The 24,248-nt window shown below is 49.9% G+C and overlaps 2 protein-coding genes across 2 annotated transcripts in view; one reads left to right on the top strand and one right to left on the bottom strand.

Moving 5' to 3' along the window:
• The first annotated feature begins 425 nt into the window (after window positions 1-425).
• Window positions 426-14,023, top strand: PARP2 (poly(ADP-ribose) polymerase 2). Its single transcript, XM_015418047.1, has 18 exons — window positions 426-612; window positions 702-823; window positions 1,318-1,530; window positions 3,959-4,090; window positions 4,404-4,477; window positions 5,502-5,552; window positions 6,922-7,018; window positions 7,833-7,908; window positions 8,001-8,103; window positions 8,193-8,352; window positions 8,961-9,099; window positions 10,102-10,165; window positions 10,811-10,945; window positions 11,048-11,169; window positions 11,907-12,006; window positions 12,110-12,208; window positions 12,450-12,568; window positions 13,458-14,023. Exons 1-18 carry the CDS (start codon window positions 461-463, stop codon window positions 13,615-13,617), a joined length of 2,118 nt encoding a protein of 705 aa, XP_015273533.1. The 5' UTR covers window positions 426-460; the 3' UTR covers window positions 13,618-14,023.
• A 144-nt stretch (window positions 14,024-14,167) lies between these two features.
• LOC107116171 (telomerase protein component 1-like) overlaps window positions 14,168-24,248 on the bottom strand; it is an 86,250-nt gene continuing 76,169 nt past the window's right edge. Inside the window, exons 50-55 of the mRNA XM_015418043.1 lie at window positions 21,043-21,192; window positions 20,850-20,961; window positions 19,687-19,801; window positions 18,460-18,575; window positions 17,965-18,069; window positions 14,168-14,751 (exon numbers count right to left, since the gene is read on the bottom strand). Of these exons, the coding sequence (XP_015273529.1) occupies window positions 14,620-14,751; window positions 17,965-18,069; window positions 18,460-18,575; window positions 19,687-19,801; window positions 20,850-20,961; window positions 21,043-21,192 (730 nt within the window). The 3' untranslated portion in view covers window positions 14,168-14,619. The remainder of the gene's footprint in view (window positions 14,752-17,964; window positions 18,070-18,459; window positions 18,576-19,686; window positions 19,802-20,849; window positions 20,962-21,042; window positions 21,193-24,248) is intronic.

Below are 24,248 nucleotides of genomic sequence, written 5' to 3'. Positions count from 1 at the left end.
ACTGAGGCAAACAGATTGTGTGGACTGGCCAAAAGCAGATTGTTTAGTATATGTATTTAGTATTCAACACTCGTTGCATACATTATATGCAACTCTGTATGGTAAAACTCTGTTATTATCCCACGGTTGCAAGTGGGAGGCTGAGACAGACAGTGGCACACCTTGAACGGTGAGGAAGGATGGGGTAGAAAGGTTTTAGTAAATAAATAAGGCCACCTAACGGGTTCATGGCGGGGTCAAGGTTCCAACCAGGGACGTGCTGATTCAGAGCCGAGGGATGGTGGCGAAGGCTGTGCCTGCAGGCTAGAAGGAGCAGGAGCTGTGCTCGTGTAACAGGCAGTGTCAGTTGAGAGAATACGGTAGGTCCCGCTCCGAAGAGGATTGTTGCAAGTGACTCTCTCCTAATGCCACTAGGCTATCCAGAAGAGACAGTTTGGCTCTCTTTGCGCCCCCCTTGGAGATGGGTCGGAAACGGAAGGCCTCCAAAGCCCTGGATGGGGAACCCAGCGATGGAGGGGCGGAGTTGGAGCTACGCTGGGAGTGGGAGGCCTCCGACGGCAGGTGGCAGCAGTTCCCACCGGAGCAGAGTGAGGCCCTCAGCCAGGCGGCCAGGTGAGTCGGAGGAGTGCCTGTTGGGCCTCTGTGTGAAGCACGGCCGCCTCGGGCAGGGCTCTGAGAGGCAAGCTTCACTTCTTCCGCAGGGCAGGAAAGCTTTCTGTGGACCTCGGCGAGTCCTCCGTCGACCTATGTGGGATGGTGCAGCGGAAGAAGCAGACGGGGCAGGAGACACACGTGGCTGCAGCAGTCCGGGCACAGGACTCTTGTGAGTGCCTCTTGGCGCACTAGGAAAGGGGCTGGGTGGGGGTGCTGAGCCCCTGGAACTGCCATTTCTGACTCTGCCATGAACACCTTTACTCTGAGAGTTCCCAGACAGTGCGTGTGGCCGGGGTGTGTGTGTGTGACTTCCATTAAATCTTGGCTGCCCGAAATATCCACCAGTAGAGGAGGATGCCATGTGCATCTCTGTATGAGTCTCTACACTGGCCGTCTCCTTCCAATTAGGCTCTCCTGGGCTAGGGGTCATTTACCACGTGCAGCCCAAAGTGGTACAGTCTGGTCTCGCCATCCCCAGGGCTCTACCACATCATTCTACTGCATGAGTGGGCCTCGCCCCAGAAAATCTGGAGGGGGGGAACGTCCCAAAAGTGCTGAATTCAGAAACCAGGTGTCGTCCGGCCCTCGCTTGTGAGAATCCAGCCTCTGCCCTGCAGTCTTCCTGCTTATATTCTCATCTCCTTCCTTTTTGTGTGGGGACAGATTTTGTGTGGCAGTGGCAAGGGGACCAAGAAGGGGATTGGCTTCCGTACCCGGCCAATACCTGCCTGGCCTTGCAGGCAGCCAAGAACGGCCACGGGGAGCCCACGGTGGAAATGATGGCTGGCCGGACCCGCTACAAGCTGGACACGACCCGCATGGCGCAGATCAACACCCGTACCGGATTTGAACGCGAGATGGAATGCCGGCCGTCTGGTACGAGAGGCAAGGGCAGTACAAGGGCTTTGAGGGGGGTTTTCCCCCTTCATCGAGGCTGCTGGGTTCTTGGCTCCAGCCTGCTGTTGCAGAGGGTGGAGGAAAATGGGGGTGTTGAATTCTCATCTCAGGGCCAGGAGAGATGGAAAAGGAGGTAAAAAGTAAAGGTAAAGGTTTCCCTTGCTCGAAAGCCAGTCAAATCCGACTCTAGGGTTGCGGTGCTCATCTCTGTTTCAAAGCCGAAGAGCCAGCGCTGTCCGAAGACGTTTCCGTGGTCATGTGGCCGGCATGACTAAACACCAAGGCGCACGGAACGCTTTTACCTTCCCACTGAAGTGGTACCTGTTTATCTACTTGCAATTTCTTGCTTTCGAACTGCTAGGTTGGCAGGAGCTGGAACTAGAGACGGGAGCTCACTCCGTCATGCGGCACCCGGGTCTTGAACGGCTGAACTACCGACCTTCCACAGCCTGCAGTTCAGCGTCTTGGGAGCAATGTTCCCTCTAAGCTGTGGAGTCTTGTGAGCGAAAATTCTACTTTGTGAGCTGCTGGCATTAAAGTTGTGAGCGAGCGATTTGGCTGCTGCATAAATTAGTCTGCTCTGGAGCCATCCTTCCTGAGCTGAGACAAAAATGTGTGAGCCAGAGGCTAAAAAGCTGTGAGCTGGCTCACACTAACTCAGCTTAGAGGGAACACTGGTTGGGAGCTATGTCTCTTGTGGATCTCCGTCTCTGGCACTTCAGGACTTGGGATTTGTGGACGCTCTCCCCGTCTCTGGGGAGGAAGCCCGGTCCATTCTCCTCTCTTACCAGGTTTTAGAATAGCTCACGGCTGGAGCCCATAGATGTTGGGCCTGTTGCCAGCTCAAGTCCCAAACTCATTGCAGTCTCTGATCGGGCTTCTCTGTTGCTCTTCCCAAGTGTTTGTGAGTCAGCTGCTGCCCAGGGCCTGTGGGTGCAACGGAGCAGTGTGATCTCCTTGGGAGGGAGGCCAAAGCTCTTTCTGCGGGTCTCTCTTGCCCCAGATCGGTGAGAGCCGGGGTATTTGGAGGTTTTTAAGCAGAGGCTTGATGGCCCTCTGACAGCCATGCTGATTCTGTGAACTTGGGCAGATCATGAGAAGGAAGGGCCGCACTAGTGCTTAGTTCTCGTGGCCCATTCTTACACGCCCAAGGAAATGCCGATCGACGCTGAACTGCAGGCTGTGGAAGGTCGGTAGTTCAGCAGTTCGAGACCCGGGTTGCCGCATGACGGAATGAGCTCCCGTCTCTAGTTCCAGCTCCTGCCAACCTAGCAGTTCGAAAGCAAGAAATTGCAAGTAGATAAATAGGTACCACTTCAATGGGAAGGTAACAGCGTTCCGTGCGCCTTGGTGTTTAATCGTGCCGGCCACATGACCACGGAAGTGTCTTCGGACAGCGCTGGCTCTTCGGCTTGGAAACGGAGATGAGCACCGCAACCCTAGAGTCGGACTCGACTGGCTTTCGAGCAAGGGAACCTTTACCTTTACTTTACTTTGGGGTCAGGAAGCAAATTTTCTCCAGGCCAGTTTGGCCGGGGATCCTGGAAGGTTTTTTGTCATCTTCTGGGCGTGGAACAGGGGTCACTGCGGGTGTGGAGGGGGAGGGATTTGTGAATTTCCTGCAGTGTGCAGGGGGTTGGACTAGATGACCCCGGGGGTCCCCCTTCCAACTCTATGATTCTAGGGTTTGTTGGTTCAAGGACAGAAAGGGATTTGTGTTGTGTGTGTGTGTGTGTGTGTTTGTTTTTTAAATGATGCCTTTTATGGCTATTCTCTCCAGTCTCCTTTGGGTATTTGGACCACAAATACATTCTTGAATCAATAAATTCCCTCCCCAGCTTTTGGAGAGGAAGTCCAGCGAGATGGGTTGCTAGGCCGAGACCCTGTGAAGCAGATAAGCAAAGAGTCAAACAATGGGAGCAGACACACCCCAGAGGGCCTTGCGATGACTCACTGGTTGAATCCAAAGCCAGCAGCCTCTCGTCTGGCAACCAGGAGACAAACTGAATACAGCACGTAATACACAGAGAGATGGGGGGGGGGGAAGCAGTAGGGAGAGGAGAAATGAGAAGGTAGGAGGGGGTCCCTGGCATTGCTCCCTCTAAGCTGTGGAGTCTTGTGAGCAAAAATTCTACTTTGTGAGCTACTGGCATTAAAGCTGTGAGCGAGCGACTTGGCTGCTGCATAAATTATTTTGCTCTGGAGCCACCTTTCCTGAGCTAAGACCAAAATGTGTGAGCCGGAGGCTAAAAAACTGTGAGATAGCTCACACTAACTCAGCTTAGAGGGAACACTGGTCTCTGGCACTAACCTGATGTTGCTCCCCTTTTCAGAAGGCCCCCGGTTGGTGTTTCAGTTGCTGCCAACCGGGAGTCCCGTTCCATCCCACTCTTCTTGTGCCATCCAGATGCCGCTGTGCCCGAGGAAGGAAGATCTCAAGGCGGCGACAGCGTCTCCGATCCCAGAGGCCCTGCGGCCACAAAGAAGGCCCGGAACGGAGCAGAGGCGGCAGCATCTCCGGGAGAGGGGGATGGCAAGGGTAAGCGGGCCACAGTGGCTGAACTGATGTCCAAAACTCTCAGCCAGACAAAGATTTTGGCAGCCTAGTCCTTGGGGTGCCTGATAGGTGACTCACAGTAAGAACTGAGACACAAAACCGGCAGTCTCGCAAAGCGGACCTCGGAGGCCGCTTGGGGCCACTGTGTCATATTAATAGCTTTGGCAAGCGAGAAACTTGCTTTAAAACACAATCAGTGCTGATGACTGGATCTCAGGGCAAAATCCTATACTTGGGAGTTGCTCTTTAAGTCGTCTGCACAGCCCTGTTTCATGCCTGTCTCCTTCTCTCCCAGGAGAGGCTGTGAAGACGTTGATCGTGAAGGGGAAAGCTCCTGTGGACCCAGAATGCACTGCAAAGATAGACAAAGTAAGGCACTGGCTATCCTGAATGTTGGCGCTCCGCCATCTTGGAACCTAAGCAAAGCCATCTTGGAGGTGGAATGATAAATGGGTCTTTTGTGGCCCACTGACAGCAGATCGCTTGGGACATTGCCGGGCGGGGGCAAAACAACCTGTCCTTGGGGAGTTTTACTTTAGGAGCAGACAACAGGTGCCCTGCCCCCCCCCCCAAGCCCAGTCGTGTCCCTTGTGAGGAACACTCTGGGGCTCCAGTTGGAAGGAGCAGCAGTCACCCTAAGGGGACTTTGTGGGGTGATGACAGCATTCGTTTGCCATCCAGCCCAACTTTTTGAAAGCTAGTTGCTGACTAAATGCACCACCCGTGTGCAATACCATGCGATTGTGTGACCACACCCATCCCCATGTGTACATTTTCAGGTCGCCTCAGTGTGGCAATTTTGAGACTTAAACCAGCCTTCTTGTCAGGTTTTTCTCATTCCGTGGCAAAGAAGGGTGGGTGCCTGAAGCATCTAGCTTATAGTCCCTAACAATGTTCCCTCTAAGCTGTGGAGTCCTGTGAGCAAAAATTCTTCTTTGTGAGCTACTTTCATTAAAGTTGTGAGCAAGTGATTTGGTTACTGCCAATGCTCCCTCTAAGCTGTGGAGTCTTGTGAGCAAAAATTCTACTTTGTGAGCTACTGGCATTAAAGTTGTGAGCAAATGATTTGGCTCCTGCTTAACCTAGTTTGTTCTGGAGCCATCCTTCCTGAGACGGAACAAAAATGTGTGAGCTGGAGGCTAAAAAAATGTGAGCTAGCTCACACTAACTCAGCTTAGAGGGAACACTGGTTACTGCATAGATTAGTTTGTTCTGGAGCCTTCCTTCCTGAGGTAAGACAAAAATGTGTGAGCCGGAGGCTAAAAAAACTGAGCTAGCTCACACTCACTCGGCTTAGAGGGAACACTGGTCCCTAAAGCTCTGTGAACCTGTGTCACTATGTCATTTTTTCTTTCTTTTTTTGTCTCCTCTCTCCGCTTCCTGCCGATAACAGGCTCACGTTTATTGTGAGGGAGAGGACGTTTACGATGTGATGTTAAATCAGGTGAGCAGAGGATGCCAGTTTGTTGAAGCGAATCAAAGCAGCAGGGCCCCCCGGGAGGGTTAAAGCAGGGTGACCATCTTGGCGGGGCGGCCTGTGTGGAAGGGGAGCTGCCTGTTAAAATGGCTGTCCTGGGCTCCTTGGTGGTCTCCTCAGTCATATCTCCAGGATGGATGGCTGTTCCCAGGGCTATTTCTGGGCAGGAACGCACAGGAACGGAGTTCCGGCTGGCTCCCGAGTCTGGCTCCAGCAGGAACTCATTAGCATAACAGGCCACACCCAACAGCAGGAACTCATTAGGATTGGCTACATTAGGGGTGTGGCCTAACATGCATAGGAGTTCCTGGAACAAAAAAAGCCCTGGGTTTGGACAACAAACAAGGTAAACAGAATAAGAAGCAAAAGGTGGGTGTGGCTGGATGAGCGCACTTCTAGTAACATGGGAATGCGGCCTAATGTGCTAATGAGTGGTGCAATCAGGGGTGTGGCCTAATATGCTAATGAGTTTCTGATGTTGGGTGTGGCCTATTATGCTAATGAGTTCCTGTTGGACTTTTTCTACAAAATAAGCCCTGGCTGTTCCACATCACATAAGGTCCCAGGTTCAGTTCCCGGCCCATGCTCCCTCTAAGCTGTGGAGTCTTGTGATTAAAAATCCTACTTTGTGAGCTACCGGCATTCAAGTGGTGAGCGGGCGATTTGGCTGCTGCGTAAATTAGTTTGCTTGGGAGCCCCATCCTTCCCGAGCGGAGACAAAAATGTGTGAGCCGGGGGCTAAAAGACTGTGAGCTGGCTCACACTCACTCAGCTTAGAGGGAACGCTGCATCCTGGCATTTGCAGTTAAAGGATCTGGCAGCAGGTGATGGGAAAGACCTCAGCCAGAGTCCCTGGAGAGCTGCTGCCAGTCCAAGCAAATACTGACCCTGATGGACCAAAGGTCTGGTTCTTTGTTAGGCAGCTTCCCGCATGACACTCATGCGCAAGACGCTTTATATAGCAAGATTGAAGCAGAGGTCCATCAGTGGCTATTAGCCACAAGGTATAGATAGGGGCTCTGGGGCGAGTGATGCTCTGTCTTCTTGGTGCTTTGGGGGGGGGCAACAGTGGGAGGGCTTCTAATGTCCTGGCCCCACTGGGGGACCTCCTGATGGCACCTGGTGTTTCTGGCCACTGTGTGACACAGAGTGTTGGACTGGATGGGCCTTTGGCCTGATCCAACATTGGCTTCTCTTATGTTCTTCTGTAATATGGGGGTAAGGGGTGGGAGAACCATCCAGGAGGTAGCTGCTTTTGAGGGAACCGGGAAGCAGGTGCCCAAAAGATGTATGTTCGCATCCTGAATCCTGCCTTCATCTTTTTGGGCCCTCCCAGACAAATCTTCAGTTCAACAACAACAAGTACTACCTCATCCAGTTGTTGGAGGACGATGGAGCACGAAGCTACAGTGTCTGGATGCGCTGGGGGCGCGGTAGGTCCAGAAGACACGGGTCTTGGTGGCTGCCAAAGAGCACGAATAGGCTTTAAAAACGTGGGTGTGGGTGTGGGTTTGAACTTAAAAGCCAGTTTGGTGTAGTGGTTAAGAGTGGCAGACTGTAATCTGGAGAGCCAGGTTTGATTCTCCACTTCTCCACATGCAGCCAGCTGGGCGACCTTGGGTCAGTCACAAGTTCTCTCAGCGTTCTCTCAGCCGCACCTACCTCACAGGATGTCTGTTGTGGAGAGAGGAAGGGTAGGCAATTGTAAGCTGCTTCAAGACTCCTTTGGATAGTGAAGGGTGGGGTGTAAAACCAACTCTTCTTAATTTCTTAAGAGTGAGACAGGCCTGGGCCCTGTTCGGTCATCATGTCCGATCTTGCTGCTGGACAGTGCTGTGATGGGACGATTATGGAGGATATGTCCATGGGTGGCAGTTAGGCACAACAGCTGAGGAAGGAGTCTCCCAAGTCCAGGAGGAGTCTACCTCTTGTGAACAAATGACTAAGACAGTCAACAAGTGAAAGCTGTTGGCTTCGTAGACCACTTAATGGGAGCATTGGGCTGGTCACTGTCAGGCAGAGGATTAGGCTGGATAGATCTCTGACCTGACTTAGCATGGCAAAGCAATTTTTGTTGTTGTTATATGACTCTTCCAGTCCAAACTATGTAGGGGCTTATGGATGTGTAAACAGTATTTCCCAGAAGCTAGGACTCCTGGGTTTCCCCCCCAGAGCCGTAAGAAATGACTCATTCTCTCCTGCCGTGTGTATGTGTGTTCGGAGCTCACCCCCCATTTTTTTCCTCAGTGGGTAAACCGGGTCAGCACACCCTCGTGAGTTGCGCTGGAGACTTGAGTAAGGCCAAAGCCGTTTTCACCAAGAAGTAAGTAGAGCCGGAACTCGGAGGATTCCCCATCTAGTCCAGAGTTCCCTGTCTCTGAAGTGATCTTGACCTTTTCCTTCTGTTTCTTCTAGATTCTTGGATAAAACTAAGAATGAGTGGGCCAAGCGGGGTAACTTCCAGAAGGTTCCGGGCAAATACGACCTTCTCCACATGGACTATGAAGCCCATGATGCAGTGAGAAATTGGGAAAAGTTGGGGAGAGGGGAGAATGAAGAAAAAGGGGTGCTCTGCCAACTCAAGGCTCTTGTTGACATTCCCACCAGGGTGAAGAGGAAGCCACTTCGCAGAAGACAATCTCGTCTCCCAAGCCAGCATCACAGCTGGATCCACGGGTGCAGGCCTTGGTGGAACTGATCTGCAGCATCCGCACCATGGAAGAGATGGTTGTGGAGATGAAGTATGACACCAAGAAGGCCCCTCTAGGTGAGTGACCCTAGCCGGTCACTTCCGAGTTTTAGCTCAGTGACTCTGAAGAGATACAGCAGGGAAGGGGGTAGGGAATGACCTTTTAAAGGCTGTTTTGAAGGTAGAATTGTGAATACAGATTTCAGTTCCTCTGTAGTGGCTGGGCATCTTTAAAGAAATCTGTTCTACCCCTTCAGGAAACATTCTTAGTGAAAGTAAGTGCTCATAACATCAGTGCCAGTGTTTGCTGGAATGCCCTGTAAGTGGGAGAATAAGGAAGTTACCATTTTGTGTTCTAGAGCTTTAGTCAATTAAGAGCCAGTTTGGTGTAGTGGTTAAGTGTGCAGACTCTAATCGGGGAGACCCGGGTTTGATTCCCCACTCCTCCACTTGCAGCTGCTGGATGACCTTGGGCAGGCCATAGTTCTGTCAGAGGTGTTCTTGAAAAAGAGCAGTTTGTGTCAGAGCTCTCTCAGCCCCACCTACCTCACAGGGTGTCTGCTGTGGGGAGGGGAAGGGAAAGGAGATTGTGAGCCGCTCTGAGACTCCTTTGTGTAGTGAAGGGCGGGGTGTAAATCCAGTCGTCGTCTTCTTCCTTCCTGCCTCCCATTTGTCTCCCGCAACAGGAAAGCTGACAGCTGAACAGATCCGGGCCGGTTACCAGTCGCTGCAAAAGGTGGAGGCCTGTCTGAAGAGGAAGCAGACTGGCCGCGCCCTGCTGGAGGCCTGCAACGAGTTCTACACTCGGATCCCCCACGATTTTGGGTCGGTGCCTCCGCGTCAGTCGAGGAGGGGAGGGCCTTCCGTTGCCTTCGGGGGGGGGGGGACTGCATCACATGACCCAAGGCCGGGTTCTCTCCCTCCTGCATCTGTTGCTCTCTCCCCACAATCCACACTCTCCCAATGTTAACTCACTTTGGTGGCGGTAGTAACAGAAGGTGCCTCTTTCCCATCCCTGCTCGTCTCAGACTGATGCCAGTCGAGGGTGGAACCAGACGTGGATTGGTTTTGTGGTTCTTTTCCAGGCGGTTCAGTTACCAAGCGGCAGCCACTAGACTGCAAGTCGAAGGATGAGACGGGGGGGGGGGGGCTTTCCAGCCCTTTGCCTTCCTGCTGTTTCCCTCTTGAAAGCTTCACACTCCCCTAGTGAGGCAGATTTTTGGGATGGAGGACATCTCCAGTGGGAAAATGTTCTAAGCGGCAATAGCAACGTCTTCCTGTGCTGGTCTTCCCCCATTTAAGTTGTAGGCCCAGGGGCCACACTCCCCCACCCCACCCATAACCTTAAGTCCTGAAACTAATCACAGCTCTCATAAACTTGTGAATGAGAGAGGAGGTGGTGTATGTATGTGTAAGAAGTTGTGCTCAGTCCTGTCTTTCCTTAAGGTAAAGGTTCCCTTGCTCGAAAGCCAGTCGAATCCGACTCTAGGGTTGTGATGCTCATCTCCGTTTCAAAGTCGAAGAGCCAGCGCTGTCCGAAGACGTTTCCGTGGTCATGTGGCCGGCATGACTAAACCCCAAGGCGCACGGAACGCTGTTACCTTCCCACCGAAGTGGTACCTATTTATGTACTTGCAATTTCTTGCTTTCGGACTGCTAGGTTGGCAGGAGCTGGGACTAGAGACGGGAGCTCACTCTGTCATGCGGCACCTGGGTCTCGAACTGCTGAACTACCGACCTTCCACAGCCTGCAGTTCAGCGTCTTAACCACTTGAGCCACCGCAGCTCCTTTCCTTTTAAGAGTCTGCCTTTTCTCTTCTTCCACAGGCTGAAGACTCCCCCATTGATAAAGTCAGAAGAGGAGTTGCAAGAGAAAGCGCAGCTCTTAGAGGTAAGAATACCTGCATGGGGCAGGACGGTTAAGGATGGGAAGTGGGTCTGGCAAGGTGGGGGGGGAGACTTTTGACCACCCAGGGAGGGCCCAAGGCCAGGTGGGCAGATAACGTCTGTGCCCTGGGGCCTATTGAGCTTTTCTTGCAGGTAGGCCACCCTCCCTGAGAGCTATTGGGGGTGGAGGGCTCTATTCTCATACAAATGGTAGACAGAGCCTGCTTTTTGTAGGGTGAACAACCTGTAAAATGGTACAGATTTAAGATAACTTGTTGGGGATTCATTTCTTCAGTGAAAGGTGGTGGGATTCACAGCTCCTGTTCCATGTGGCCGCTCTTTCCTTATGTGGACAGTCGCCTGTTATTCGGGGTTAAAAGAAAGGCCACTTTTCTTATTCTCTGAGGCACAGTTGCTTCACATCTAACAGCGGTCACCCCTTATTAAAAATATTCAGATATGAGTTCTTCCTCACGCCGTTTTTTTTTTTAACCCATTAAGGCCTGTGGGTGGTAGTCACTTGAGACTGCAAAGTGAGCCTGTGGCCCCAGACTGGCTGAAGGGGGGATTCTCCTCCCCTCTGGACTATCAGTTTGGGGCTCCTGGCAGCGGAGGCTGGCTTGTCATTCGTTTGCTTTTGCCCCCCGAGGCCCTGGGCGAGATCCGCATCGCCATCAAGCTGGTGCAGTCAGAGCAACTGGCCCTGGAGCACCCGCTGGACCGGAGCTACCGCGGACTGAGCTGCCAACTGCAGCCCTTGGAGAGGGATACCCCGGACTTCCAGGTGGGTTGCGAGCAAGGGGGGGGGAGAGGCCCTGCCCTTGCTCGGAAAGACCTGTTGGGGAGTGGGTCCCACTCCGTGGTTTCAATTCTCCCTGCTTCTCAGGTATTAGAGCGATACCTGCTGTCCACCCATGCCCCGACCCACATGGATTACACAATGACCCTCCTGGAGGCCTTCGTGCTGGACAAGGGCAGTTCCGCCTTCCGCTCTGACCTGCCCAACCGGTGAGTGGGGCGGGGCTGTGCAGAAGGTCCCAGGTTCAATCCCCAGCATCTCCAGGCACAAGGACCAGGGGGTAGGTGAAGTGGAAGACCTCAACCGGAGAGCCCCGGGAGCTGCTGCTGGTAGACAGGACCGACCTCGATGGACCAATGGTCTGATTCAGTATGAGGCAGCTTCCATGTTTGAGTGGGAAGCTGAGTGGGCGGAGCAGGAGGAGGAACAGGCATTTCACCTCCAGTCGTAAGAACATAAGAGCAGCCAATGCTGGATCATCAGGCCAAAGGCCCATCCAGTCCAACACTCTGTGTCACACAGTGGCCAGAAATACCAGGTGCCATCAGGAGGTCCACCAGTGGGGCCAGGACATTAGAAGCCCTCCCACTGTTGCCCCCCCCCAAGCACCAAGACTACAGTGCATCAACTGCCCCAAACTGAGAGTTCCTGTCTATACATTGTGGCTAAAAACCACTGATGGACCTCTGCTCCATATGCTTGTCTAATTCCCTCTTGAAGCCATCCATGCTTGTAGCCGCCACCACCTCCTGTGGCAGTGAATTCCATGTGTTCATCACTCTTTGGGTGAAGAAGTACTTCCTTTTATCTGTTCTAACCTGACCGCTCAGCAATTTCGTTGAGTGCCCACGAGTTCTTGCATTGTGAGAAAGGGAGAAAAGTACCTCTTTCTCTACCTGCTCCATCCCATGCATAATCTTATAAACCTCGGCCCTTCCCCTTTCAGGATGCTGCTGTGGCACGGATCCCGCCTGGGAAACTGGGCCGGGATTTTGAGCCAGGGGTTGCGAGTGGCACCACCCGAGGCTCCCGTCACAGGCTACATGGTGAGTCTCCCACATTCCCCTGCTCTTGGATCTGTTCACACTGCGGCTGTCCCCGTCTTCATGGCCATGTCTCTCTCTCTCTCTCTCTCTCTATTTTTCCCAGTTTGGGAAAGGGATCTATTTTGCTGACATGTCCTCTAAGAGCGCCAATTACTGTTTCGCCACCCGTGAGAGAGACATTGGCCTACTCTTGCTTTCAGAGGTGAGACCCGCTGCCCTTCCCGAGCTTCTGGGGGGGGGGGGAAGAGTCACAGTGGCTCATGGACACGCCCACCTCCAATCTAGCTGTCGTCTTCTGGCCTGCACAGTTTTCCTGTCTCCACCTCCCTCCCGTTGCCCCATGAATTACGATAATTGCCCAGACACCGTTCACGTGTTCAGCTTAAGGTGTTCGAGGGCCTTACGCTCGTGAAATCCGCACTCGCCTTCTGTCCCCCTTGCAGGTGGCTCTGGGCGAATGCAACGAACTGCTGGAGGCAAATCCCGAAGCCGTGAATTTGCCGCCCCACAAGCACAGCACCAAAGGGCTCGGCAAGCTGGCCCCGGCCAACAGCACCACTCTGTGAGTTTTCCCGGGAAGGAGCGGCATTGGGGAAGGGGGGGACTGCTGTGACTGAACTCTTAAATTTTACAATGCAACTGTTTCTAGTTCTCGAGAAATCAGACGTGTAACCTAAATAATGCTTAGATCTGAAGGCCAAAGTAGGGATTGAGTAAGATTTCCAGTGGGCCAGGACTGCCTTGAGCTGTTCGTTTCATTTGCTAATGGAGACTGAGCACAGTGCTGTGAAGGAAACACCTTGTATGTTGCTGTTCTTGATATAGACCATGGAGGCATACCTTTTGTATGCTGTGGGGGGGGGGGAGATGGTATGTGGAAAAAGCCGCCTGCTTCTGCACCCCTCTTTTCTTTCCTGTCATTAAACATTACTGTTGCACAGCTAAAGCACTACTGCCACTTTCTGTCACTGAGATAGTGTGTTCACAGCAAAAACACACAGCATGAATCCAAGAGAAGGCTCACAATTTTAGCGCTCTGGTTATAAGAGAAGGCACAGATGAACTCATACTTGTGAAGAACATTTGTGCCATAAATCCTGCTCTTTTTGCCCCTGCCTGTGAGGGGAGACAGATGCCAACCAAGCAGGGCCTTTTCCTTGCTGGCACCTTGTCCTTGAAACGACCTTTCCCTTGAGGCTCATCTGTTGCCTCCCTTAACTGTCCTTCGAGCATTAGGCCAAAACGTTCTATTTCCACCTAGGCTTTTAAGCGAGGGGTTCCCTCCGCGTCTACCCTGAGGGCTGTTTTGAGCTGGCGTTTTAGACTCCTGGAAGTTTGTAATGCCCCTGACTGATAATTCTTATCAGTCAGTTCTTCACTATTGTTTTTCCATTTGAGGGCTGCCTCAAGCATTGTGCGATGTGTTTTTCCCCTCTTTCCTTCATGGGCAGGCATGAGGCTGTTGTTCCTATGGGTCCAGTCGGGGAGACAGGTGTGGTAAACCCCCACGGCTACACCCTGAACTACAATGAATTCATCGTCTATGACCCGCAGCAGGTGCGGATGAGGTATCTCCTCAAGGTGCACTTCAATTTTACTCAGCTCTGGTGAGAGCGGGCAGGTGAAGACTGACGGAAGGAAGACAGATTCTTTTCCCGCCTTTTTGAGTGCCTTCAGCTAGAGGGAGACTTAAAAGGATCAACCCCTTGCTGCTGATTGACGTTCCTCTGACACAGTCCAAGAGAGCACCTGAAGTCCTCTTTGGGGGGAAAGGCGGGTTAAAAATGCCACAAACAGAAGTCCTTGCTGCTTCAGTGAAACGTGACCCAAGATGCCAGACTCGGAAGTGGACTGCTGCGACCACCTGTGGCTGTCAGAAATGGGCTCCGTGGTGTGTGTGTGTGAGGGCGGAGCAGGAGACATATTTCAAAAAGATTGGAAAGGTCTTCTCTTTTACTCCTGCTTGTTATTATTTTAAAAACTGGTTAAAATAAAAAGTGTTGGTACTGATAAGGTTGCACAGAGTACTACTAGTTTCCCCTCCCCAAAGGTGCCAGTATTAATATCAGGGAGTACAACTACAAAAAAGCCCTGATTCAGACCACTTGGGGGGGGGGGGGCAAAAACGTGAAGTTTAGTCAAGAATGACAGACAATGGGAAGAAATGCCTGGGTCTTGAATTTTCTGCCCATCAATTGCTGTAGACTTTATTGCATTTTGACTGCAAGGCAACCCCATTCATATAATCGGTCACTAGCACATCAGTTTCCTACAGTGCCATTCTACTCTCCACACAAGCTAAACCAAGGCAGGCCACAGGCAGGAGAACAACGAGGCACAAACCCGACACTAAGAACTGCAGCAGTCGGAGACCAAACATTTCCACCACTGCTGCTTTCAGCATATTAACTTTATTCATCTCATCTTTGTTCTCGAGCTGTTTGGCCCCAACACAAAACGCACCACCAAATCAACCAAGATGCAGGACTTGAATGTGTTTTACGTTCACCCTTCCAACTTGGAAGCACGGAATGGCTGGCTCCGGAATGCGGTCGTCAGCCGGAATTGTAGCTCATGCAAGGAAGAAAAAGCTGGAGCGTCTCTTCTTCCCTCTCAAGCGCTGAGGCTGCTCCATTCCAGGAAGTAGATGTTGCCCAGGGTGTCGCCCATGAGGAAGAGAGGTGGGTCCAACAGAGGACAAGGTTCAAGGTGGGAGATGGGGGCGTGGCATCGGAACTGACCCAGCTGTAGCCCAGACAAAACAAATTGATATGCGGGATAAGGACAGGGGCAAGACTGAGGGAAGAGAATGTGGCCAGATGATAAAACCTGGATCTGAACAGGACTTAGTGTTAGCCACTGTCACAGGTGATGGCAAGGTCGTACAGAAGTGAATTTCCTCCATTACAATAATTTTGTCTGGATAGAAAACTTGGTAGCAGAGGGAAAAGACTTGTAACCTAGCTTTCTCGATGTGCTAGTTTTCTATAGGCGGGGTGTTTTTTTTAAAATGGACACTGTATGAGTACGTCCTGCTGCAGACTGAAGTGGTACAGACCAGCTGCAGGTGTACCACTTTAGAAAAAGTGACATCTTGGGTGAAAGAAGGTAAGCTTGGGATGGGGACCAAAAGAGTTGGAAAATTTCTAAGTAAACAGGGACAGAGCGAGGATGGACACACAAGGAAAATTTGGCTGTCCTTCCGTGATAGTCATAGGACAAGATGGCTTGGTCCTCCTGAGATAGCCCCCAGGCATGGGTGGAACAGAGGTGGTGGGTAAAGGTCAAACCTAAAGGATTGCATTATATCTCCTTTTGATAATAGGTTTAGATACCCATGATTGCTACTGTACATAATTGTTATGTTACACTAGAGTTTAGCATAAAGGGAGCAGGTGCGCTTGTCTGCTTCTGGAGTTGCTCTCAATGCAAATTTGGATATTTTTGTAGGGTTAGGCTTTTCTTTTTATTAGTCCGTCCCCCAACGATTAGATTTAGTTAGTTCAGCATCTGGAAGCCTGGGAACCAAATCTTGTTGGTCCACCTACTGTTATTTCTGCTTATTTATTTATTTATTATTTAGATTTTTATCCCGCCCTCCCCGTAGGCTCAGGGCGGCTTACAAGGCACACTGCCAATATAGTACATCCATAAAACTTTAAACTATTAATATTAAATAATAAATAGTATCAAATATTAAAACATCATGTATACAAAGCAGTAATCGGTGCTCACTTCCTAATAACAAGATGGCGATCTCCTAAAATCTCATCCTCTTTATCAAAGTGCCCACATCGTGATGACCCTGTCCACAGGCTTGGGGCATAGATGGCACCATAATGATGGCGGCTCCTATTCGAATGCCTGGTGGAAGAGCTCCGTCTTGCAGGCTCTGCGGAACTGTGCTAGGTCCCGCAGAGCCCTGATCTCCTCTGGGAGCTCGTTCCACCAGATAGGAGCCGCCACCGAAAATGCCCTATTCCTGGTCGTCATCAGTTTAACAACCCGGGGACCTGGGACATCCAACAGGTTCTGAGTCCCGGACCGTAGTGCTCTTGGGGGCATAAGCTGTTGCTATTGTTTCCTGCATCCACTGTTACCTGCATCTGCTGCATCTCCAATGGACTCGAACTTTGTTCCTGAACAAACCAGATATGCTACAACTTTACATCTATGGGTTACCAACGGACTTTGGCTTGTCACCATCCCCTCCACCTGCTTGGCATGTCACCGCTACACATGCTGTCCGCCATTGTGTGACTGGACTGGTCTAGATCAGTGGTCTTCTATGTGTCATAACATCTTTATTTTTAATAAAGACATTATGAAAGGGGGGAATTGTTGGCAAGTGTGCTTATAAATGTGTTTTATCTGTACTGTGCTGATGCTGGAATGTCTGAGATGTATCTGCATTTGGGTGTGAGTTTGGGAATGCTGTGTAGTATGTTGCTTTGAGTGCTTGCATCTGGAAGCTGCTGTGCCCATGTGCTGCTTGCACCAACATGCTAATGAGGACACGCACACACCTACCCAACCTGCCATGGGACAAAGAAGGCTTTCTCCATTATGCTCAGCCACAAGGACTCTGACAAACAACAACTTTGCCACCATAAAGGAGCTTCTGGAATGGCACGTAACCCTTATCTGGTTTTGAATCACAAGAGTGGACATCCTGTTTACTGGTTCTGGACCAAGCCAGGCCATCTGCAACTCAAAGGTTTCTATGGCAACACAACTTTGACACCTTGGCCAAATGGCTCCATTGAAGTTTAGGGTAGAATTTGAATATTGACCCCCTCGCTCTAGATAGGTACATCACATTCCGATACCCAATAGGTATAAGGACATGGGGCGGACCAAGGACAGGAGGTTGGCATTAGGCTAACACCTAACAAAGGTAATATAAGGCTAGGAGCATCCTTTGTCTGGTGCTAGCCGCCTTTTACCCCACCTTTCTGTAACAAGTTGTGCCAGCTAGTAAGCAAGCTAGCTAGCCATTCACCCCCACACACACACACCTAGGCAACTTAAGCTCTGCTAAGGGTAATCCTCACGTGCTCTCTTGGACTGCAGCCAAGAGGAACCCACACGAGTTTGGCTGGTCCACTCGTGTGCAGCAGAGTTCCTTTTGCTAGACCTTTTGTTCCTGTTTTCTTCATTGGGAAAGACCAACTTCATTTTCTGGAATCAGATAAATATCAATCGCTACCCTTCTGTGTATTACCTCCCTGTTAGTCTGAAGTTATTATTTTTCATACTAATTTGTTTTCCATTTCTATTATATCTAAAGGAACTTGTGAGTGTGTGTGAAAGAATCTGTTTTTGTATGACTGTGAACAATATTACTTAGTAAAGACAACCATTTATTCTTTAAACATCCAGTTGTGTTGTCTCTTTATGGGGAACAGAACAGTGTCTGTCTGACTCATTCTCTGTATACAATTGGTGTCCAAAGAACCTATTTTTAAGCCCCTGTCGTAGATAAGACAGATTTGGACAACGGATTAATCTTTATCAGAGGATTTCCGGTATCACTGTGTATTTGGCTACCAAAATAGCTGTGCCTGAATAAAAGCCAATATTATTCAGCTTTTATTTGGGCATGGCTGGATGGCATTTAAAGAGACTGTTGCCACGGTGGCATAACTCAGCAAGCATTTAAAAGTTTAAATCCCTTCTCTATTATACCCTATGGAGACAGTCCCCATAGGATATAAAGGACCCAAATAAATTCGGGGTTCCTGAATATTTACCCAATTTCCAATACAAAACCAATATTGGTATTCGGGTCCAATAGATCTGAATTGGGGGGAAACAAAAAAAATTTTTGCACACCGCTATATGTAACATCCTATAAAGAACCCTGGAAACCATAATCCTATGTTGCACTGGTGGGGATACTCTAAAAATGCAACCTGTGCAGTGATAAAGGGGCTGGTCCCCCTTGGGGTCACTTACCAGCTTCATTGTGCTGCTCTCCCAGATTTTCACATCCCGGTCATGGGATGCTGTTACAATCTTGTCTCCAAGGATATGGAGAGCTGTAATTTTGTTGTTGTGAATCTAAGAAACAATAGACACAAGGCTGAAATGGCTACAAAGACAGCTTGGGTCCCACTTATGGTACTCTAGGTCCCTGGTGAAGGAAGTCCCACATTTTAAAATACAGAAAGGCATGTTCAGAAACACTTAAGTAATGCAAAAGGCCCTGAGGACAGCTTTAGCCCATCAAAAGCATCGGGATCTAGGTACCGAAACAGCAAAGTCAGGTACCAGTGAAAACTGAAGATGCAGCCTGGCACATATGTCCTAACCCCCATCAGCAGTCTCAGTGAAGTCCAGGCGAGGTTTCCATAAGGGGACCACGCCCCAAAGCAGTCAAGGATTCAAAATATGCTCCAATCCCCATCCTGGGTCCCTTTATCCCATCCAGCACAGCTGCTTCCCCCTCACCTTTCTCCTCTGCTGCCTGTCAAGCACCCACTCAGGTAAGAATGGGTCCTTCGGTCCCTCCCACCGGGTCTGAGTCCACAGGCCTCCTTCACTGTCCGCGAAGAACAAGAACTTATCTGTTGTAAAAGGAGACAAGCATTACTGATGTCACCTTCTGCCCACTTCTTTCTTTCCCGCCCGTGCCCTTCATCTGGATCTGCCCCGTAACCAGCCAACAGCGCATGCAATGCCAGTCACCCCCTGCAGTCCTACACAGGGCTGGTGCGAAACTGACAGCCAGCCTCCCACTTAAGAACCTGACTGCGTCTCTGGCGGTGGAAAGTACCGTCAAGTCACAGCCGACTTACAGCGACCCAACAGGGCTTTCAAGGAAAGAGACAAAGAGAGGTGGGTTGGCCATTGGCCTGCCTCTGCGTAGCCACTGGCGAGATCAGGAGAGCATGGGCCGTCCAGGTTGGAGCACGTATTCCTCTCCTCTGATCAAAGCTCTTTTGACCAAATCTCTCAAGAGGTCATGTTAAACGTCATTGTCGAGATTTTATACCCAAACAATACAGAAAATTTAGTGACAGTGAGGATAATATTAGGAGATCTATCAGATAAAAGGAGTGAGATTATCTTATAGTGGGGCTAAAAGGAAATATTGTCCAAATTGTACTTTAAGAATCAGTTCCTGGGTGTGGCATGCAGGGGGCATTCCAATACAAAAAATGCACCAACGTACCAATCTTCCCTAAAGAACAGTCACACAAACGCTCTGAAAAGGGGGTCCCTGTTAATCCACCACTCATAACGGGTGGGGTTTTAGCCAAATCAATTAAAAAAAGTACTAAAGTAATTTGGTACAGACTAAGGGAAGGGTTGCAAAGATAAGGAAGAACATGCCCTGCTGGCACGAAAACATGTACTCAAATAATCTATCTCCTGGATATGCTTCCTAATGACATCACAGCTGTAGGACCAAATTCCTGAAGCATGTCGGGAGGAGCCAGTATCTAGCTCCCAGATTTTAAAAGTGCACGTGATCACTCCCAAAGGCAGACGGGTCCCAAAGGCTTCTCTGGGAGTCTTAAAAAACAACAACAGTGTCTGTGTGTCTCCACCATGAAGACTAGAAACTCGCATTTCAAAAGGAACCTGGAAGCTGTCTGAGCAGACGCGCCCTCTCCCCCAGGAGCCATTCAGGGCTCACGTCCCCAGACAGAAAAGATCTCGCCCCGGCCTCACCCTTGACCAGCCGAGCCACGGTGACCCAGATCGATGCCCTTTCTTGTTCCCAATGTATGACCTCCATCTTCCACAGATCTGCCGAGTCCAGCTCATCTGCTGACTCGATAATCCTCTATGATACAAAAAAGAGGGGGGTGCAAGTCTGGTGAGGAAAGGAGATCAGACCCCCCCCCCCCATCCAGCTCTTGTTCAGCTAGGGTTGTCACTCCCCCAACGGGGCTGGGGGTGTGCCTGCTTTTGGGGGACCCGATCCACCATCCCCAATCCGGCTGGCAGGGGGAACTCGGCCCCAAAGTGCCCCATCCACACCATTGTCACACAGGGCATGTTGTGGGGGCACACGCCACTCTGTCATTTGAGGGAAATCTCTATGGTTATGATAAGAATTTTCCCTCAAACAATAGTGTCCCGCCCCCCCTGCAGCATGCCCTGCTCGATGACGTCACTTCCGGGCATGCCAAAGAGGTCCGGGCAGAGATGAGGACCTCCCATGGGCAGCCAGGTAAGACCCGGCAGCCTTACTTTCAGCCGAGCACCACTGACAGAAGAAATCCGACTTGGGCAACTGCTTCACCGCAGGAAGCTCACTTTAGGATCTGCTTTAGATAAGCAGAATTCCTGGAAATGGGAGGCAGGGACTGGCCGGAAAAGGGACCCAACCAGTTTTCCTGCTGGTGAAACAGGGAGACAGTCCCCCTTTTGACCACCCAAAAAGGTTATGCTGGGGATCCATGGGGCGAGTGTGGGGAAATGCCACTTGTGCCGTGGGCTGGGATGAAGAGCAAAAAAAGCTGGCTGGCTCCATCCCAGTTCTTGGGAAGCGGCTGTGGCTCAGTGGCAGAGCATCGGCCCATCATGCAGACGGTCCCGGCTTCAATCCCCCAGCGTCTCTGGTTAAAAGGACCAGGCGGTAGGTGATGCAAAAGGCCTCTGCCTGAGACCTCGGAAAGCCACTGCCAGTCTGGGAAGACCATATACTGACTTGGAAGGACCAAGGGTCTGGCTCAGGGCAAGGCGGCTTCACGTGTGGGAGGGCTTTGATCTGGCCGACAGCTGCAGGAACAGGCTCAGGAGGCAGAAGGAACCTGATGTGTGTAAGAGCCTGCGGCAATTTCGGAGTTTGGGAGGACCCCTGGCTTCCGGCTGCAGCAGCTGCTCACCATTATGAACTGCCCAAGGTAATCTGTGTACCAGAGGTGAAGGATGCCCTCCTCGGATGCAGAGACGTCGAAGTACTCCTTGCCAAAGGAAACCCAGGGGTCCTCTCTGCTCCTGGGGGAGTGAGAAGGAAGAATGGTGAAGCAGACTATTTCTCCACCCCCTCTTCCCCCGAGAGCCGCTTCTCTCCCACACCTGCTGTTCCAGAAATCCTTGGCTTTGGGGTTGAGCAGCGAAAAGTCTCCATCAGCCAGACCTAGGACTACAGATCCACCAGGATGGGGCATCCAAGCGCAGACCACTGAAGGCTTCACTGCCGACTGGAGAAGCTGCCTGTGTGCCAAACTGAGCAAGGGGGGGGGGAGCATGTGCAAGAGAGAGATAAACATAATGCCATAGATATGCTGCAGGGGTTGGGATGTGGCACTCCTTGAAAAGCACCAAAAAGATGAAGGAAAGGAAGAGGAGATCAGAATTATACCCACCCTTCACTACCTGAAGGAGTCTCAAAAAGTGGTTTACAATCCTTTCCCCTCCCCACAACCATAGGCGTAATCTTCGTGGGGGCGGCGGGGCGTGAGCCCCCGCCGAAATTTTCAGGAAGGTACTCAGCCTCCCCCGGGAGCCACCCTTGCTCCTAGCAAAGCAATGCCTCTGGTCGAGCCCCAGCCCCCCCCGGGAAATTGGAAAGTCTACACCCTTGCCCACAACAGACACCCTGTGAGGTAGGTGGGGCTGAGAGAGCTCTGAGAGAACTGCCCTTGAGAGAACAGCCCTGAAAAGAACTTGTAACTGACCCAGGGTCACACCAGCAGCTGCATGTGGAGGAGTGGGGAATCAAACCCGGTTCTCCCAGATTAGAGTCCGCTCTCCTAACCACTACACCAACGATGAATTAAGGGCAGACCCCATGGGTGCTGCAAGTCACCCCTTTTGACCAAAAAGTCCTCCCTTGAACTAACTGAAAGATCCCCCAGGCTGACTTGGAGCAGTCAGGTTGAGCATTCTGGTTCCAGCTGTGGTCAGCCGGATGCTTCAGGGAATGCTCATAAGCAAGGGGATAGTCCTCTCCTGTTTACACCCAATAAGAAGGGTACACTATTCCTAAACACAGAGGATCTACTGCAGACTAACAGCCATTGAAACTGTTTGTCTCATAATTTATTAAAAAAACAGTGGCTTCAGATGAGGACTCTGCTTCAGATAAGGGGGCGGCAGCCCCTAAACAAGATTATCAATTGAGGAAAAGAAAGAACAAAGCAAAATAAAGGCTGAAGGACTCTGAATTGTGCCTTAAAACATTTAATGTTGGAATTTTCTTAAAATAGTTAAAATATGAGCTAAAAGCTAAATATATTAGCATAAATGACCATGTTAAACGTAATCTAAACATGTTAAGAATAACACTTATACAAGCTATTGTAAGGATCTCCTATACTTGGAATTTTATTTATTAGTGGTTTCTTTCCTGTATCCTTAGTTGCAGTTGTTTCCCCTTCCCTTTTTTTCTTTGTAGTTCATAGTCTTTAGAAAATGCAATAAAAAATCCCCTCTAGGGGTTAAAAAACAACAACAACAAAAACCCAGTGATCATCTTTTAGAGATTTGGACATGTTTTCCAGATAAACTGGTCTCCCCGCTGCTGTATTTGTATTCCTCCGCCTCTTTCACTCATTTCCACAGAGGAATCAGCAGTCCAAGGTGCAAAAATGCAGTTTGTCCTCTCTCGCAGCGCAGCATCAGACTTCCCTGTTTCCAGGGATTCCCTTCCTGCGCCACAAGAGGGAGCAAATTGCATACCACATACAAGCTTAGATCAGCATTTACAGCATGGCGTTTCCAGACTATGCCAAAAGAATTACTCCTGGGATGATGCTTGAAAATACCCCAGTAACTGTGTATTTGTATCTGTAAAACTTGGGGGGAGGATCTTTTCCATTATGTCATGGTCTGCCCATTGTACTGGGAACCGAGATGTAGCTTCTTTTTTTCTTTTCTTGTTTTTCTTTTTCACAACCAAACTTAGCTGCAGCCGTTTAGTTTTCATCAGACTAAATGACGTCATTATACCACGACGGTATAATCATTGACCTCGAGCCAGACATCCTGGAATGTGAAGTGAAATGGGCCTTAGAAAGCATTGCTAACAACAAAGCTAGTGGAGGTGATGATATCCCAGCTGAACTATTCAAAGTCTTAGAAGATGATGCTGTTAAAGTGCTGCACTCAATTTGCCAGCAAATTTGGAAAACGCAACAGTGGCCACAGGATTGGAAAAGGTCAGTATACATTCCAATCCCAAAGAAGGGCAATGCCAAGGAATGCTCAAACTATCGCACAATTGCACTCATATCACACGCTAGCAAGGTCATGCTCAAGATCCTACAAGCTAGGCTTCAACAGTACGTGGATAGAGAACTGCCAGAAGTACAAGCTGGGTTTCGAAGAGGTAGAGGAACTAGAGATCAAATTGCCAACAGTCGCTGGATTATGGAGAAAGCACGAGAGTACCAGAAAAACATCTACTTCTGCTTCATTGACTATGCTAAAGCTTTTGACTGTGTGGATCACAACAAACTATGGGAGGTCCTTAAAGAGATGGGAGTACCAGACCACCTCACATCTCTTTTTTTTTTTTTTTAACTCATTTATTTTCATTTTTCATTAAAAAAAACAGAAAGTAACATAATAAACAAAGTATCCTCTCGGAGTCTTATCCATCATGATCTAACCATTCGTACAAACGCTTCCATCTTTTTTCAAACAGTTTATCGTCTTTCCCTTTAAGTATTAAGCTTAGCTTATCTATTTCTGCCATTTCCAATAATTTACACACTAGATCTTCTTTCTTTGGGATATAGTCCTGTTTCCAAAATTTCGCTAGCAAAATTCTTGCAGTAGTAAGGATTATGACAATAATGTATTTATCTTCCCGCCTGTAGGCCTCTGGTAGCATATTTAGCAACATTATTTCCGGAGATAGCTGGATTTTTATGTTTATTAGTTTCCAGATTGTGTCTTGAATCATTTTCCAAAAATTTTGTACCTTTGGACACCTCCACCACATATGAATGAAGGTACCGATATTATTATGACATTTCCAACAGTTTTTAGGGAATGCTGGATTACACTTGGCTATTTTATCTGGCGACCAGTACCATCTATGGTATACTTTGTATATGTTTTCTTTGTAATTAGTGCTTCTTACCAATTTAATTGACTTCCAGGTTTTCTTCCAATCCTCTGCATTTATTTCATGCCCCACGTCTTTACACCAAGCTTTCATCGTATTAGAGGGCCCTTCCTGAACCCGGTCCTCCAATAACCATCTATACAGTTTTTGAATCATTTTATCATTGTTTGATGCCCATATTTTGTCTAACTGCAATTTCCCGTCTTCA

This window comes from Gekko japonicus, unplaced genomic scaffold, assembly GCF_001447785.1.
Source record: "Gekko japonicus isolate JY-2015 unplaced genomic scaffold, Gekko_japonicus_V1.1 scaffold1305, whole genome shotgun sequence".
Lineage (NCBI taxonomy): Eukaryota > Metazoa > Chordata > Lepidosauria > Squamata > Gekkonidae > Gekko > Gekko japonicus.
Note: the sequence above shows the minus strand (reverse complement) of the source record. Positions and strands in the feature narration are given on the sequence as shown.

Bases quoted from the DNA above. Each gene is read 5' to 3' on its own strand.
- PARP2 (XM_015418047.1), top strand. From the start codon at position 461: ATGGGTCGGAAACGGAAGGCCTCCAAAGCCCTGGATGGGGAACCCAGC. The intron at 8,353-8,960 runs GTGAGTGACCCT...CTCCCGCAACAG, and splicing joins CACCAAGAAGGCCCCTCTAG to GAAAGCTGACAGCTGAACAG. The intron at 9,100-10,101 runs GTCGGTGCCTCC...CTTCTTCCACAG, and splicing joins CGGATCCCCCACGATTTTGG to GCTGAAGACTCCCCCATTGA.